Here is an 18,989-nt window from a genome sequence, read left to right as displayed (position 1 = left end):
AAGATTTAATGGTTTGATTTTGTAGCTGAGGATATTTTTGAAGACATGTTTTGCCATTTTTTGAGCTAAGAAGAGTTAATAGCAATGGGAATCACCCCTACTGAGTGGTAATGGTTTCTCCCTGGCCTGCCACCCATAAGCCAGTCTTTGCATTGCAGTGCCAGTCAATAATGAATCTTGATTTGGGAGCCTTCCATCCACAAACAGTGGGGTAAACACCACGGCTTCCCTGTGCACACACAACCCTTCCTAACCAAGCCTTCCTGCTGGGACAAGACTCCAACATGGCTTCTCCACAGGACCTGCTGGAATAACACAGCAGATTCCCTGGGATTCTAGAGGATCGAGTCCTCCCTGTACCGGGAGGTTTAGACTGAGAGAAGTGAAGGCTGTGTGTGTGCTGAAATTGTGCATCGCTGTTTCCCACAGGGCACGAGGAACAGTAGGAAGAGCAGCATGACGAGAGAGAGAAGAGGAGGGGTGGGGAGGCGACTCGCCGCCGTGTGGTATGCTGGCGTCCTCACGGTCTGTTTCGCCGCCCTGGCTTCTGCAGAAGGTAAGAGGCTTTCCTCTTTTTACGAGGTTTACTATCGTGATTGGCACCGTGCACCCTAGCTATAGTGATGGAATTTTTAGCCCCGCTGCAATACCAGGGTTCCCTCAAGGGAGAGGGAGCTAAATGATTGACTGTATGAAAAGGCATTGCCTCACATGTAGCACAGATTTCCTAAATGAATGATTATATAAAGGGTACGAAAAGCTTTTCTCTAGACTAGTCTAGTTTCTGCTTCTAGAAAAGAGGGTACTGAACAGGCGGAAAGGGTCAGATCTTTTACGGCTGGGGTGTGGGTCGCTGGGGTCACCCGGCTGTATGTAGAAGAGACATGTTTCCAATTACAGAAGGTCCCAGAGCTGGCAGCCTTGCTACACTGCTTATTCTACCTAGATTGAATTAAATTTTCTCCTATTTTTCTTTCCCCTAGACACAGAAAAAGTAGCCTGTCTTCTCTCATTGAGTCATTCCTTGGAAAACATGTAGATATTATACATGTTTATTGTCATAGAAAATGAAGGCACATGATTCTCGGATATTTTATGAACCATCGTTTCTGCACTCAATGCATATTTTTGCTTGGTTGAACGCATCATTTATTCTGAATTTTCTTGCACCTGAAAATGATATTCTAAATGTTTTCATTGCTTCTGACAAAGTGCATAAAATGTAGATGTAAATCAACTGCAAAATAGAAAAAACAGACATCAATTTTTCTGATATTTCACGCATCATTTCTTCGCCTCTTTTCTATACTTCTCACCACATCAATTATTTCTGGACCCTATGTTTGTATTCACGCTAAATCAAATTAATCTAGGCGATGAGCCATTCGATTGAAATTCCTTCTCAGTTGGACACATTTAGCCAGCATTTCATAGTGCTAAGGAAATTTGTGAGCGCCCTAATTCAATCCAGCCCTCGCTATCTCCAAAATCTATCAAATTGTTAGGATTATGTCAATGCCAGGACTTGTGCACCTTTTAATTTGATTCTGAAATAGACACATGGTGGAGAAATAGCTATGCATATGACCTGACCATAACCAAGGTCTGTTACTTTTACATGAGCTACTTGTAGTATCTGAGCATCATGCAGCGTTTTTATTGGGCCAAATTTAGCCCCCAATTTAATTTTGTGTGTGTAAATCATTCTGGGCTGGCCATAAATTTTGTGGGAGGGGGCCTGTTTGGTTTATACCCATTAGCTAGGTGTTTATTATGGTTGGATTATTTTGCTCTTCCATGCATGTAGAATTACTTACCTCCTGTGGAATGAAAAAAGATCATCAGAAATGATAACAGAACTAAACAGCCCTTATTTGTATATTTTTAATGAAAGAGAGAAAAACTTTTCATCAGGCTTGTAGCTAGCTGCACTGATGTATTGTTCAAATTTTTCATGGCTCTGATGCCCAAATTTATGGTGTGTGATTCTATACACCTATTAATCCATAGGAGAGAAAAGAATTAGGGCAAGTGTAGCCGCACCCCCTCTCTCTTCATCAACCATTCTTTCTGCATGAGTAAACTGGGCTGGCTCTGAGATTGCCAAATTAAAAGGTTCCTGTAGGCTTGCTCCTGTTTGGTCAAGGGATGATTAGTAAATCTTTCGTTTAGAAGACTGCATTGTTTTCTGGTAGATTTAAAAAAAAAGTGATATTAAGTTCTTGTGAAATGCTTCAGTTATATTGGTAAAGGGATGATTACAATGCTTTTGTTTGGAGCAGCGGACTACATTTTTGCCATTTTTTTCTAGAAAATTGAATCAGTGCTTTGATGATGTTCCTCATATGTATTGCTATATATTTCATCTTTTGGACATTGCTGTATATTACCTTTGACAAAAGGTTATATTTTTGTTTTATAATACTGTATGATAAGTAACAGTTCTCTCAAATTTTAAACCTGTTTGGAGAAATGCCTTGTGTTTTAGAAATTTTGTTCCAATGGTAAAGAACTGAGCAAGCTCACATAAATCTATAAGCTTTCAAGTTCCTAAACCACATACAACATTTAGCACCATGCGATACCTCACCTACTGTATGAATTATACATGTACGGTGCTGATTTACTGTTGTGTTACAGACTAGTGTTTTTATAGCCACTGCCAAGATGGCTGCCGTAATTCAATTAAAGGAGGTGATTTCCATATTCATAGAAACTCTCTAGACTCTACTGGTTACAGCCACTTTTCTTTAATTCAGAAATTCAAAATTTCTGTGTGGTTTCCTAATGTTAAGACACCAGTATTGAACTTTAACACTCTTAATTCCACGGGGTACCCTAAAGAGGCTACATTAAAAAAAGTGTCAATTTATAGAGATGTACATTTACTGATGCAGCATCAGTTACCTGGAGGTCTGCGCATTTCGGATATCCAGGTGTTCGAGACATTCTTGAAAAGGCCTCTATGAAATGGAATTATGATAACTCTTTTCCGGATTCCCTAGCCCCCTTCCCTGTGTTGTTGTGTATTTGGATTGTTTCTTTCTTCAAATTCTTGTCTTATGGCAAATTGGCAACTTTCTAACAGTTTTAGTCTCTTTCCTGTGATTTGGAGATTCCAAACTGTCGTAGTATCTCTCTAAATCCGAACATTGAATACAAATTATAACAGTTTCCCAAGCCCTTACCCTGTGTTGTTGTGCATGTGAGCTGTTCCTGTCAGGCTAGGGTAAACAGTGTGAAGGAATGCGGCATGTGAGAAGGGTCAGAGGCAGCATAAACACTGTCTCTGCCACTGACGGATTTCTCGCAGCGATGCTCCATTTGCAGGCACATCCACGTTCACGAATAGTTCACATTTTACACGCCATTCGAAACAATGCTTGCCCAGTCACACTGGGTCTCTAAAATTTGCTTGAGGCAGCCTGTTTTAAGTTTGCCTTTTGAATAATCCATGGTCGTTTCAAATTACAAACTAAAATGATTGTTACCTAGATTTTGTTTAGCATGTTTAGATTTTGTTGAATTGTAAGAATATTCTTTTGGTACGGATGGTCATTACATTCATTGTAATATCGTAAAACAAGGTGTAATTTGAGATATGAAATGATTGATATATTTATGATATTGGAACCATAACTAGTGTGCTGTAGCCTTCTAATTCTATCCATTCCTATCTTAGCCCCAGTTCGCTTCACTGGTCACTAGGTAGGTGCTGTTTGCTCCAATGGTCACTTCGCGGTCACTTCCTGAAGTGACCGTTACTGACCGTTGGTGTGAACTGGAGCGAAGATAGGGAAAGATACCAGCTAGGCAACCTAAACTTCTGCTCCTGTTGCCGACCGTGCATCCATGGCTGAAAAAGTATTTCGAACCTTGCCCTACACCAACAACGGAGGTGAAAACATAACCTGGCTTTGTGTCGGCAACGTTCGGAGGTTTCCTTGCAAGTTCTTTTCCCAGCTTTTATGTAGCAGCCGGAGGCCAAAGGGGATACAGTTTCCAGCTGCATGTTTAGTAAAATAAACCCGCTTTACCGTACCATCAACATGGCGGATTGGTATTGCAGGTTTCCGTCTGGCTTTTGCTCTAAATTGGACCTTTTTTTGTTCTCGGTGCCGAGTGATCATAAGCGAATGCTACACTACCATATGCTGATCTCATAGTCAGCAATTAGATACGTTCTTTTGCTGGATGCTGGTAGAAAAAGACCTTTGAAAGAGGTCAAAGTGAAGAGGTCTGCTCTTTCTCGACATACTTTTGCACTAAACTGTACCTTTTTTGTGCTCTGGATGCATGGGAATGCTATGCAACCATATGCTTATCTTAAACTCAGCAATAATAAGGAGTTTTTTTCCTGTCTGTTATTCAAGCCTGGCCTGAAAATGTCTTCTGGCAAGACCAGAAAGGTTGTAAAGTAACGCAGGTCTGTTCAGGATCAATCATGGCCTTAGTAGAAGGGATATCCAGCCAGTGTTTGTTTGGGTGGCCTTCAGTGTTTATCCCTGCCAGAGGGGGGACCAGATGAGAGACCAGATGAGTCCAGGCTAGTACTAGAATGGGAAGGTGTGTGTGTGTGTAGCTGAAACGTTCAGCCTTTACCTTTAGCACACTGAAGTAGCCATTTGGGACCCAATTCCCCATTGGATACAGTGTTAGGCAGCAGGGAGAAGGTTAATATTCAGCCTTTGTATGGTAAAACAGCTGAAATTTAGGGAAACAATTATTTTCTTGAGTATTTTGTATTGTATACCTGGTAAACCGCCTCATGGTGTAACACACCAGGTTTGTACTGAACAGAACAAGCATACATGGACAGAGTTATGTATAGACAGTATAGCAATTCCAAATTGCTGACAATTTCTTCAGATGCAGTGTTTTGTGGTATCCTTCAAAGAAAAGGAGGAAGAACAAGATTTCTTCGAAGTGGTCTTCAATGAAGAAATCACATAGAAACGCATGCAATCAACACACAATTGTAAATTTGAAAACAGCTGACGCAATATTTGACTAAATGATAGCCCTTACTTCCTTAACACTCTGGGTACCCTTGCAAAACAGAGAGATCAAAGGAAAAAGAGTTTGGTTCTTGGAAATGGTGGTCAGTGTGATTGAGAAAGGAATTGCCTGGAAACCCTGAGCAATTGGAAAGCGGAGCCATTCAGCGAGGAAAGCTGTACACCCAAATAGCCTTCTGAAGTGGTGCTTGACTCCCTCTGATGATCGCCCGACATGCCATTTGTTTCCGCCTCCTGAACGGTAGCCATGGCGACCAGAATACGTTTTGTTGGGTGATTTTGACGTTCCTTGAGAAAGATAAAGAAGAAAAATACCCAGAAAATACATCTTGAATGGTATCTCAAATATCTATGCCTACCCTCAGCAACATTTTTGTGAAAATTTAATTTTAGAACAGTAAATTTAAACAGAGAACTTTTGAGTTGTGATGTTGACAGACTTTGAGGTCGAAGTAGAGAGAAATACCTGGAAAAGAATGTTAGCTTGGAGCGGTATGTGTGCTTGTGTGTACTACTCTGTGTTTTGTAAGGAAATATGGGTACACACCAGGGCGTGTTTGGATGATTATCTGTTGTTTTGTTTCCTTTATCTCTGTAAAGAGAAGTTGTTTGTTTCCTGAATGAGGTGCTAAAGTATGCTGAATAAGATAAGCATGGTTATAAGGTGCTTGTCAAAGCAAACAGTAGCCCCCTAAGATATCCCCAAGGTTTCACTGATCCTGTTTTGAAAATCTTGTTGAAGAACAAACATTTCAAAAGAAAAAGTCATGTTACAACCTCACAAAATCTCTAAGATTGAAATAAACGACAAAAAAGTCCCAACCTATTGAGGAAAGAAATAGAAAAGTTAGGACAATTTGTAAAACAGTTTGCGTTCAATTGCTGCTTTTCTTTATCAAGTTCGGAAGGATGTTAATTTTTCTTCCAACACTTTCTTTAGATAAAGTAGGGGCCACAGATGTTGTACTGTGCTGCTAATGGTAAGGAAATAGATGGAAAATTAAGTGTAGAAGAAGAAAGTGGTATTTATCAGGGAGCCCAGCTGAGTGGAAAGTGATCAAGTATTCCACAAATGAGAGGGTACAGGGAGGAGATATTGGATTTCCCGGGAAAGTCGATAATCGTGCGACCTATGGGATAGTCCAATTGAATATAGAAGGGAATGTTGATAATCTGTTCCTTGTATCGTATTTTGCATTCATTAGAAATCAAATTGTATCCAAGATTAACAAAATGGTGTTGAGGTTTTGCATGGAGAAATTAAAAGGAAAGTAAGAGTAGTACATGTACACTGCTACAGATGCTACCAAAAAACATAGCCCTCTTGATTGTGAGTTTGGAAACTACGGGAGCTAAGGAAGCTTGCAATGAACTGGACAAAGTGGAGAGATTTGAAGAAAGACTGATTGCAGCTGCAGGGTGTTCAGACCACTGCAGCAGCAGAACACAGTGGACTACTACTACAAAATGCTCAGAGACAGCAGAGCTAGCCTCTACCACTAGTAATGTTGGTACAGAAGTGACCGGAAAGAGTAGAAATCGGCGAAATAGAGGAGTTGACCAGCCGATATATACAATTTGACGTGGAGCCTGGTAAGGCTAACGCAGAGCACCCAATTACACCACTGGTAAATCCCACCCAGTTGTTAGCCTTTGTTAAACCCTTGTCCTGAGGCAGGGTCGCCAGACTTTACATGGGATGAGCAGCACAAAAGACTCGTCTGCTGTAGGTGTGACACGTGAAACCGTACACCTGTGAGAAGTCTGTACAGGTGAAATCTCCACAGGTACCTGGAGAAATGTTCAAGTCTTTATACACCTGTTCATGGCAGGGAGAGAAAGGTGTAAGATGTACAACTATAGGTGTGAACATACAAGAGAATGCAAACGTACAAGTTTTTGTAAAACTTCAAGGATTTAGTTTTGTTAGTAGTGTCGGAAAACAATCTGTCTTTATCCTCTCTCTGTGATGGTCATATAGCAGTTTACACCTGAAGGCAAAGATCAAGATCAACTTTTGTAGAAGTCGTAGAAGTCGAAGCAAAAGTTCATCTGCTTTTAGCTGGCAAATTTGCAAAAGACTCAAGAAAAGGCAGCCAAGGTTGAAAATCTCTGTTTGTCACAGAGGCATGCCGTAAAGGTGCTTTATAAATCTTATCTCATCTTTCGGCTGAGACATAGTTGGAATTGTTTCGATCCGGGCGGTGTTACCCTTACAATGGCGGCCGTGTTCGGTCTATTGCCACCCGTATAGACGGTTCCAAATACCTGGCATTCATGGGAACATTTGTATGCACCTAAGCTGAAAGGTATGGTAATATATGGGGAAAAACGGATGCTAGACTGAAAAGGAAAAATACATGCACGCTTCAGAGATGATATTTGATACATGGTATGATAATTCTATAGATTTTTGCAATGATTTGGAAAGAAAACCAGCCAGAGAGACCATGCACTCTTTGTGAAAGAATTTGAAATGACCACGGGTAACCCAAGATTTGTGTAGGTTCAATATCCTTGGTTTCTTCGAAATGAAATATTGCTCACTGCCAGCGTTTTTGCCTTCAATTTGGTAGAATTGCATGCAATGACCCAAGATCATACGATACAATCCCTTTACATTTGAAAGTGTGCAATCTTGCCTGCATGCCAAGCTCAGACCAGCAATCTTTGGTTCCAAATCTGTTATGATGCCAGCATTTTCAAGCTAGCGTTTAACGACATCATGGCAAGCCTTTGATATTCTTCACTTGCAAAATGCACTTTCACTTTCTTACCAGTAACTTGGTCTTAGAGATTTTTTTTCTCCCTGAAAATTTCAAATTTCAAAATCTTTACCTTCAGCGGTGGATACTTCCAACCCTGCTTGTGTCTGACTTTTAAAAAATTTTTCACCTGCAAAATTGCAAGTTTCTAGATCTCTTCCTGTTATCAGAGATTCAAACTGCGGATTGTAAGTGGGCATTCCCAACCCAAACCTCTCGAACCTCTGCTTGGAGAGTACCCCACCTCCACATCCCCAGCCCCATCATGAAGTAGCAGGTGTGTTCAGCACCAAAGCCATTTTCCTCACGCCGGCAATCCAGGACGATCGCTAATAGGCTCAGCGCGAAGACGGGGGCATCTGGCCATCGGTTGGGCCCGTCTTGGCTCGGAGCTAAACACTGGAATTATCCGGGGAACAATAGAGGAGGGATGGGGGCAATCGCGGCAGAAATTGGGGTGATATCGATCGGCGAGATCAACTGGTGTACTTGTCAGTACGGCAATTGATCATACACGCCCAGATTTGTCGCACAATCTTTTGAAAGGTTTTCGTTTGCCCCAAACTTTTCTTTCGGTGGGTCCAAAGTGGCTGTGATGAACTTTGTCGCCTGATGAGAGATAGATGTGCTACATGTCAATATATAGTATTGATTGTGGGCCATTTGTCATATGTAGGGATGAAAGGCACAAGTTTTTAGACTTCCCATAATTTTCAATGCTTTCCCATATCAAATTGATACTTTTCTTTTACTTCACGAAAATTCACACCTTTTTTTCCTTCTCACTTTTGGGCCACATTATTTGTCATTTGTAAGAATTGTTTACACCTATATCTATTTCACGCTATTCTCTTTGGTATATGTACCACTAATGTTTCTGTATCACCCCTACTTTGTAGTGGTACATGCCAGGGTCTGACTGTCATGTCGGCTTACACGAGTCAACAAACTTCCCTCTAATTATGGTGAAATAGTTCAGCCCCCTTGTCACCACCCAGAAATAAGTCCTCCCCTCCTGCTTGCTCCTTAGGTATGTCACCTTGAGCTTGTCAGTCATGTGTCAAGGGTTCTATTTAGAGAGTTAATTTTCCCTAAGAAGGCTGATACGGCCTTGGCTGTTGCGCTAGCTTCTGTTGCAGAGAGCCATTCTTGTTTAATGGTGCGAGATGTCGTTTGTTTTCCTGGGTGTCTGTCACCGCGTGACCCTCCGCCTTTTGGAACTGCCATCACCTGTCTATATTAGGAGAAAACAAAAGGCCTGCGTTTCAGGCCACACCAAGTAATTTCCTTTGTTCATGGTCATTCTGAATTAAAGATGAAAATGAGATAGCAACAGGGACTTCAGTTGAGATGAGAACTTGACATTGTATGTAAGGAGATAACAACTTTCTTTGATTCTATTTGGATTGTGGCAACAGAATAAACTTGGAGTATCAGGTAGAGAGTGCTGAAATCATGCACCACACAATTGCAAAACATATTTCATGCAGCACTTGATGCAAAATACAAACAATTTCATTGTCTCATGTTCATGATGTTGGTCTCATAGTTCAGTATTTCTACTAAGAACCAATAAAGCAAATTAGCACGGCCCTACCTGCAGTACCTTGTATGTTGTAAAAAGCCCAGGGGAAATGTGTTGATGCATGAAGTGTGGATGAGATAAGCACCAAGGTGTACCTTCCATCAGGAGAACAAATAGATGTGTAGATACACAGTGGTGCTCAGCAAACACACTGTAAGACTGGGGGTCATGCATTTCTTGGAAGCTGCCAGTGTTTTGTTTTTTCCTCTTTTTTTACACAACAAGATCAGTAAAGTAACTACTTGAAAGAGCAAACCTTTGGCAGGTATTTGTCTGTGTTTTAGGAATGGTATTGCAGTACTTGATAGGAAGCACATAGACATCATCTTTGAAATCCGATGGATGAACAAGAAGAGACAAAGAAATTATAGTTTCCCTAGCCAACAATGACATCTTAAGAATGGACTGATTTGTGCCTGAAACTAAAGTGTGTTATACTAAAGTCAGAATGTGCATTCAATTTGAAACAACAACGAGGTAATAAAAATGTAATCTTCAACCCCCTCTGGTCAATATTGGTATAGCCCATGCTCATTCATTATTCATGAGGTGATGTCACTGCCGCTAAGCATGCTGGGACGAGGATGCCTGCATTAGTACATTCATTAAGCCTGTCTCTTTCATGTTTATTACCCATCTTTCATCCACCTTTAATCAAACAATTAAGTACGGATAATAAAGTACAAGATGCTGTGGGCTGTTTTCTTGGAATCGTAAGAAGCAACGGGAGACATCCATCATTAGGAATGTGTGAGTCACTCAGATTTGATCAACCACACACGCCAATCGGCGGTTGGCGGATTAATTAATTTCCTGGTTTATGTGTGCGTCCCCAATCTCATCTAGCGGCCTCCCCGTCTTTCATGAACCAGAATTGGAATAGAATCAGCCAATTGGTGCCCATCCCTTTTTTACCCGGTGCCATCGAAACTCGCTCGAATCGCACCTTCAGGAATACAATCAGGAGCCCTAACTGCCTGGGGATGGACGCTCTTTGAAGCGGGGGTCCGAAATGGATGGATACGAGCGCGTCATTCTGCCCACCACCCTTCTCCAACTGGTGATTCTCTCTCAGGATCAAGTGCCGAGAGGTGACGAAGGATTGATGGGTTTGATCAGGGTTTTGTCTGAGGCTGATGGCGGTTCCCATATTTATGTCCTTGGGTGCCCTTCACATCCCTCTCTGTTCCACTGCAGGGCCCTGGCTGCGTTATTTGTGGAAGATTGTGATGCGAAAATCTTGTTTAATCAAATGTAGTCTTAGATGTTATGTAATTTCTTGAAGAGATGATGGTATAGGTGCTCAAAAGGTTGGGGTAATGCACTTAGGACCACACAATTAATGGAACCATTCCCTAATATTGCAGCATTAGTTGTGCAGTGTTTGATACTAAAACCTTGTAGTATTGTTTGATGAAATGCAGTTCAAGATGTATTGTAATTTCTTAGATATATGATGGTATTTGTGCTCAAGTGGTTTGGTTGGGCATGGATATCTACTCAAAAATTCAAACATTAGAAAAATATATTAATTTATTATTCCCTGGTATTGCAGCAGGTTAGCAATTACCCTATCGTCATTGCTGTATGATATTGTTGTAACATAATATTTTTCTTTGCTATACTTAGCGTTATATACAAGCTGTAAACAATAGTGGTGATTTGTATTTACTCTTTTAAAAAGGTAAACATTGATAATGTTGTGTATAGATAGGCAATCCATGGAAATGACACAAGGGAAGAAAACATGAATACATGGTAACGTCATATCTAATATCATAACATAACAAGATTTTTTTCATCATAACCTCAGACAATCAACTGAGAATCTTGACTTCACAGACGTTCATGATAACATAATGTGAGAAGATAACTGAACCACTAACAATCATGGTAGACATCATTGGCAATATAGTGTTGTAAAAGACTGCCAGATAACTAAGAAATGTAATTTTATACCATCAGAACCCCAGACAATAATCTGAACGCCTGTCGACGTGACAGGAATCCACGGTGCCACAATGACACATACTGACATAGAAACAAGACATTTTATCACCAATATAATCATCTGAATTCTCATGACTAAAACAATGTCTTTCTTCACCACCAGAACCCCCGACAATCATCCGAGCGCCCGTCGACGTGACGGGGATCCACGGAGCCACCATCAGCCTCGTGTGTGAGGCTAACGGAGACCCCGTCCCCACCATCACGTGGACCAAGGGTGGCGGGAGGAAGATCAACACGAGCAGCGGGACCAGGTTTGACGTGGTTCTGTTTAACGGCGGGCGGGGCTCTGTGCTGAGGATAGACCCCCTGCGGACCCCGCGAGATGACACCGCGTTCGAGTGTACGGCTGACAATGGCGTCGGGCAGGCAGCTTCGGCTAGTGCGCTGCTACGTGTGCTTAAAGGTGAGGTTTCATATATGTTTAAGATTGTTGTGTATGTAATAGTAACTTTCAATTATCATCATTCCTTCACAAACAGAAACAGCATTTGGTTGTTTGCTGATTTACTAAAAGTATGACTGAAAATATTATACAGTTGGTAAATGTTACAAAATTTCCAGAAAGTTTGAAATTGGATGAGAAAAAACAGAACAGAGGTCCAATGGGACAAACTCCAATTGACGTATATAAACATCCTACAGAATAAAGTTTGTGCCAAGTCGCAACCTGGTAATGCTTGAAGGAAAAGCATTTTAGCAGTTCAAACGTCTGTGCATGGCACACCTTTTTTGTAGTCAGTGGAACACAGAGAGAGGAAAAAGCCAAAGCCCCCATTATGCAAGCCTGACCTACAGGCGCATCTGTAGATAAGACATGGCCAAATGTAGTTTCCAGCGCGTGAAGCCCCGGGCTGATTTTGTGCTGGCTGAAAATGGCCGACATGCGTCACAAACTACATCACAGGTGGGAAACGACATTACGGAGCTGGTGTATTTGGGTCAAACCATCCTTCATGTTACGGGTAGAATTTCAGGTCATTGGAAATAGTCATAGATCATTTTTGGTTGAAAAGTACACCCAACGTGGACTGCACAGCCTGGAATATACGGAGCGCAGACATTTATGTATTTGGATCAATCAATGGGTTAAAGTGAGAGACCTGATTGAAATGAAGTGGAAATGGTAGATAAAACAAGTTTGTGACACTTTAGAACTCCCAATAACACATGTACGTTTTATCACCTACGTGATTAAAGGATGCTAATAAAAATCATACAGATTTAGATTCTTTTCAAACAGAGATTAACATTTTGATGAAGGTTAGACTTCCAGGTTATAAGATTAGGGGTAGTACACAAAAATTTCAAACTCTTCATATCTTTTTAAACTTGGTGTCATCTGATAGGTATTTGTGAAAGAAACAGAATGGTTTTTGTTTCAACAAAATCGGACATACCATTAGCGAGTTACGGCCCATCAAAGGTCTGAGAATTAGTCCTCAAATTCTCCGGAATCCGTAAAAAACGTTGAAATGTAATATCTTAAAACTGTCATAACTCAGTAATAATTCACAATAGAAGCACCAAATAAGCTGCATTCTCTTTATTTACAATGATATTAACAGGCCCTTAAAGCTTGTAGCTCTGCCTTCATCATTTCTTTAGATTTCTCATATCAAAATATCACCAAAAGTGGGAAAAAATGGACATGGGAACAGGACATCTTAGCGTGCAGAGACTAAGTCGGCTAATTAAATATGCAAGATTGCGATATCTCTGTAACCGTACAATATACAAGGAAACAACTTGGCATACATGGGCTCTGTAACATGCTGAATCTAAATAAGGCCACAAAATATACATATTTGCTTCAGAAATTATGAATTATGATGAATAATTGATTTCCCGAGGTAATGTGATGCGCGTCCGCTAATTAAATATACGAACTTTCCATATCTTCCCTATACTTGAAGATAAAAGAAAAAAACTTGGTACATAGAGGTTTAGACACATGCTGATTTCAAATCTAGCCTCAAAAATATAATCTGATCCAGAAATAATGAACTACATGTATTACCCAATGCTATATATTTACATTTGTACACACCGATATCATTCATCGTACAATCTGCAATATTGGTCCGACAATTCAATATCCAGCACTCATTTAATTTCTTCCCCTTTTTTCACTGCAGGACTTCGTTTTCTTGTTGCAGGGCAGTCTCGTGGCAAAGTATTTATTGTATTGTACATGTATTACATTTTAATTTTACGGGAATCAGACAACTGGATCATGGAACAGGTGGACATTGCTTCTCCGGTCTGGAACTATTTCTACAGTACAGTTGAATCAACTACAAAAGCTAAATCTACTTTTGTATGGTTTTTCTATCCAGCTGAGATAACCTAGACACACACATGCTGATCACTACTAGGGGTAGAAGTTACTGAAGTTCACTCTCTTTATGTACCAAAACTACAAAGTTATTAACGGCAAATAGAATATCTAGTCTCGTCTTCTGTTTCACTGGCAGTTCTGTCATGTCTGTTGGGTCTTTATCACTTTCCTCCTCTTCACTCTCTTCATTCCTGTGTCAAAAGAGAAAACGTCTGTTGAAATTCAAACTATATATTACATGCACATGGCAGACACAAATTTCAAACAATCTATGATGAGATAAATATGAAACTTGGATACTTGGGTATTTACGGTTTACCGGTATTTCCTCCATTAGCTATCATACATATACTAGTATACTAAGTAGTACTAGTAATTGCATACAATAATAAAGGCTATCATTCATTATAAATGTAACAACTTAATAAAATTGACAGACCAGCACAGTTCTGTTAAGTGAGGTTTATACTTTTACTCAATAAAATAAATTACAACGGAAACTACGACTCGAGTAGAGGGCAGCTGGGCATCCCCGCCGCCCCCCTCCCCCTAGCAGTGACAGCAGAAGGTGAGGATAGCAAGTACAGTTTTCTGCATTTTAAGTTTAGATTACGGCACTAGCAAAAAAAACAGGAACCAAATGCGTCCACAGGGCGTTGAAAATGATTCATAGTAATCATACATGCAACCACTGGCACGAAAATCCACGTAAAAACGGCAAATTCAAATCATTTGAGCTACCGGCATGCGGCATACAGAAACAACAGTGTTTACCGTTAATCATGCGGCCAAATTTGACATAAAAATACCCCAAAACCCACATAAAACTACGTAAAGACTTGGAAAAAGACATTACCTGGCATTTGGGTGGTAGAAGTGTCCGTATTTTGGCCCGATGCCGACGTAATCGGCTCCGAACTACAGCGGTTGGTAGCGCCCGGGCCGCCGGCCGCCATCTTGCTTCATTCCCAAAACTGACTCGCAATAGTAAAAGTATGAGCCGATTTCGGAACCCACCATGGCTCGAATATATGCGAATTTGGTACCAAAATAACGACAATCTCTTGAATTTTCCCACGATATAAGTGGCTAAAAATTTTTTAAAGGGTACCATCGTCCGCAATTTCGATTTAAAAGATTAAAATGTGAATATTTTCACCCATGGAAGTCGCACAAGCTGGCCACTTACATCAAGTTGAAGCTCGTAATGTTGGCTACAAATTGGCGACTATCTTTCTTGTTTACGAGTGACGTAACGCTCCGTATTTGGACCGGACCGGAGCCGGCCCTCCCCAAGTGCGTGACCGGGAAGTGGGTCCGCCTGCTCCCGAGGGCGAAACGCGCGTAACCCGATGGGCGATTTCTCGCTTATGGTTGACGGTATTTTAGTAAATCTTTCACAGATATTGGGTTAAGAACCTTCTTCAACTACTGATATAAAAATGTAAGCGATTTTTGACCGTTATGTATCAGATCGTACGCCTTGAATTTGGCTCATTTTTCGGTTTTGACGGGCCCGGAGAATAAATTTCGGTCTGTGCGCCACCCCTAATAAGATACGAAAAATCAGAAATTATATCCCAGTTGCTGGAGTAACTGCTATGTGGCGCATAAAGGTATTTCTTAGCTTTGTTATAATAGTTTTTTATCAGTGGTTTTGGTTCACTGGCTTTACCCCATCTTTTAGCTACAGAGTCTGAAAAACCACCCAGTCTGAATATCGATCAATCCCGGTACAACAATATTGGAAAATATGTCCCCCGTGCGTTTCCCCGACACCAGCATATTGAACTTGAAATTGTCATGATGAACCACTGATGAAAATGAATTTTCGTAATGAGGGTTTGAGCGGTCAGCCTAATGAAAAAGGATGGTTACCAGCTTCTGTTGGTCGATGCAGCCAGACGCTAATGGCAGAAGGGAACCGCATTATGCATTGGGATGTCGATAATCGTTTGGTAAACGAGCCCATAAGTCCTGCGTTTTCTGTGTTCTGTACTTATTTCTACCATAAATGTGCCTGTTTACATCAAAAACATATCCCTTCTTTAGGAATGATGCCTATGTTGACATGGATTTTCGTGTCGAATACTATAAATTCTTCATCTTAAACGTCCAATCCTCATTCGGATTTTCAAACATTTATTGAAAAGGGAATAAAGAAATGCAATATTTTCTGATTCGGATCAATACAAAAATGCTGAATGGGAATTCTATTGTACTGAAAATCAAAGATGGATGTGCAGTAGACATTTGAATACACATACGGTAGTTCAAAAAGCATAGTTTTGTTCCCTATATACAGATAGTAATATAAGAAATCTCAGTTTCTCAAGTGTCTCCAGGCAGGGCTGTCTCCAGGACCTGTCCCTCCTTCGGGGATGGAATTTGCTGTTTGGGAAGGAAAAAAATTCAACCCTTCTGAAGTTCTGTCCAATAAATCTGAACTTCATGGCGGGAAATTGATGAAACTGTATTTTTTTAAAGCTTAGAATGACAGCTTTCACAATGAAGATTAACAACATGGGCGCCCAAACAAGGAGTGGGATGGAAAAAAAACTTTTTAAGCTGGAGACAGCCCTGACCCCAGGTCCTCCATCTTCTATAGCTAAGTAAGGGAATTTGACAGTATTTCTTGATGCCCCCTGATGTTGCGGTGGCCAGCCACCCGATAAATGTTCACTCCCACACGGTGAGGAATCACCCGGGGTGGGCATGTCACACAAGGTGGCTCCAACTAACCAGGTTCCCAATTCACTCCCAAATTCATGCGCTTCGGAAATTGGTACAGATGGGATGGCTAAGAAAGCCTCATTGTCAAGGTGGCGAAGTTCGGCTGCCTAAGTAAGCTAACGTTCGGAGGAGAAGACAGGAAATTCTGAGGCGATGCGAAGTAATTGTCGAATTTCGAGACACGGGGAGCCTTGGGAGAACCACTCAGAGGCAAACATCAGCGGAGTGGATTTGACGAATTATATCTGTGAGGTTGGAGGTGGGAATGAACGTGAGGGGAATTCCGAATGGGCTCCTAAATCACCGGGAATCTTCCATCTTGTATTCCGTAGGGAGGGGAAAGTTGTTGGAATCGCTGGAAGGGATTAGTCGTCAACCCTCAAATACGTCAATGCATCATAAGACGCCTTTAGTTGTCATATTTTTCATGACTGTGCAAAAGAAAATGTCTGGGATGATATATCGGGTTATTACAGAATCTTAGGAAATCTAAATGAAGTGTGCAATACATGAAATACGCACTAAAAGAGCATTTATTTTACACCTACCTGCAGAATCCACACATAAAACTAATCATGATTTTTCGTACCAATTTGAGGAAATTTAATGAATGCAACTGGCTTCTTGTGGTTTGACGTCATTGCATTTGTCATTGACTTAAAAGGCCTTAAACTATTTGAAGTACAGTAAAAGAAAAACATTAATAACTCCTCCCTGATGGGTTTGCATTTGAAAAAGAAAAAAATCGTGATCTTACGTCAAAATTCAGAGCGGCATGTCTTTTTTCCCCTGGGCCCTGCCCAGTACCCAGGATGCATTGCGAGTGGAAGAAACCATTCATCAGTTTGACGGGTGGGGAAGCCGTAATAGCAGGATGAGAGAGCTCATTGGTATGCGCGGTGGTGCTTCTACCTGATAATATCTTTGGCACGTGCTCGATAGTTCATTTTAAAGCAGCATCCTCATTAGCGAGACAGCGAGGCTGTGAAAGAATAGGGTCACTATAAAGTAGGGAAAAAAGGGTGCGCCGTATAGGATTGATGTACATGAGGATGAGGATTTGGGGTGACGATGAAATTTGAAAAATGTGAAGACTGTTCTTTTCTGCTATGAAAATGTAGCCTATCGATCTTTGATATTTGAAAATGAAACTGCGGGAAGATTTACTGTCCAGCTACAATGTGCTTTCCGTGTAGCTAAAGAGAAAAGGATGCACTTTGATACTTTTTTACGAGGAATCTTTCTTCATCTTTCCGTTAGCCATAAATCAAGTAGCTGCACAAAATGGACTGATGGTATTTCAAAGGCAAACCTGTCCCAATTCTTTCAGTTTTCATAATCCAACAAATCTGCATGCATGAACCCACTTTGATGGCTGCATATTTCAATGCTACTGTGATAAGAATGGACAGTAAGATTCATCATTTGTTACTGAAAAAATAGATTATAAGGCAACATGACATGAATCTTTTCCTTTATGCTAAAAAGTTGCAAAGTGGGACACTGCTATACAACACTGGATCCAAGATAGGCTCTACATATAGTGACCACTAAGGCAGCAAAGATTTAACAAAAAACTGTTTGAAGAAAGAAAAAAACATTAGCGCAGCCATAGTTGTCTAAGCCTAAGCAGTAACGAAGAAGCAGAACCCAAGAAGGAATTATTTTAGCGAAATTCAGACTGCTTGTCCATCAGTCAAAGAAAATTATGATCATCCCATCAAGTTTGAAAGTAAAATAGACTGCGATAGATATTCATGCCCAGAGTTTGAGGTCCCAGGCAGTGGAAGTATGTGCTCTATGAGTCCTTATCTGACTTGGCAGGCTACTGAAACTGGGGGGTAGAGCCAGTGGCATGTAGGAATGACCCGTTAGGTCAGAGGTCACTGATAAAGCCGGGGTGCTGGCATCTGTGTAAATGGTAACTGTACATTTTGATGTTTTGGAAAAATGGAAGGTAAAATGAAGACATTGCAACCAGCAAATGCAATTGTACATGTCTTGCAATTCAATTTGTTGGCAACATTTCTTCCTCTTCTTTCATCGAAAACCTTCTGAACCAACAAGCTACCTTCCGAAATTGTTGCATGTCCTTTTGACTGCTTTAATAGGTTGGTAAGACATAGAAATTCACTGAAAGCAAAGGCTTTTGTGAAAGAAAAATCACAAACGAAAAGAGCGAACAAATCTTATACGTTATTCTCTGAAAGGGAAAGATGTCCAGTCTAAATTCTTCACCCAGAAACTTGCTGCTGGTCTCATCTAATCTTTTTCCCCAGAAGAGCTCTTCTCCTTTTCTTCCCACAGTTAAGTTTAGTTAGCACTCAAGGGTAGGCTACCATGGGACTTCACATGCACCTGTGGCTGACCTGCACTTAAAATAAATGGTCTCAAGGTCGAAGGGTCGAAAGGTCAGGTTAGAGGTCGCCTTGATGTGTGGTGCCGGCCCTACAGGGAGGATGAATGAGAAATTGTCTCAGACTAGTTCGCAGAATTTTCCATTTGTTTCTGCAGTGTACGTTGCTTTCAATGGGTAT

At 40.9% G+C, this 18,989-nt stretch overlaps 1 protein-coding gene and 1 long non-coding RNA gene across 9 annotated transcripts in view; one reads left to right on the top strand and one right to left on the bottom strand.

Annotated features, from left to right (window-relative positions):
* Window positions 1-18,989, top strand: part of LOC136444511 (receptor-type tyrosine-protein phosphatase delta-like) — a 114,984-nt gene that overhangs the window by 36,098 nt on the left and 59,897 nt on the right. For all 8 annotated transcript variants that reach the window (XM_066442102.1, XM_066442099.1, XM_066442097.1 and 5 more), the window contains 2 exons: window positions 430-556; window positions 11,482-11,784. In XM_066442102.1, coding sequence (XP_066298199.1) covers window positions 457-556; window positions 11,482-11,784 — 403 coding nt within the window. In that variant the 5' untranslated portion in view covers window positions 430-456. The remainder of the gene's footprint in view (window positions 1-429; window positions 557-11,481; window positions 11,785-18,989) is intronic.
* LOC136444513 (uncharacterized) lies at window positions 12,910-15,270 on the bottom strand. The gene is made up of 2 exons (XR_010757276.1): window positions 14,576-15,270; window positions 12,910-13,910 (listed from the first exon to the last, which is right to left on the bottom strand). It is a non-coding gene; the product is annotated as an uncharacterized lncRNA (long non-coding RNA).

Source organism: Branchiostoma lanceolatum, chromosome 11 (assembly GCF_035083965.1).
Source record: "Branchiostoma lanceolatum isolate klBraLanc5 chromosome 11, klBraLanc5.hap2, whole genome shotgun sequence".
Taxonomy (NCBI): Eukaryota; Metazoa; Chordata; class Leptocardii; order Amphioxiformes; family Branchiostomatidae; genus Branchiostoma; species Branchiostoma lanceolatum.
Note: the sequence above shows the minus strand (reverse complement) of the source record. Positions and strands in the feature narration are given on the sequence as shown.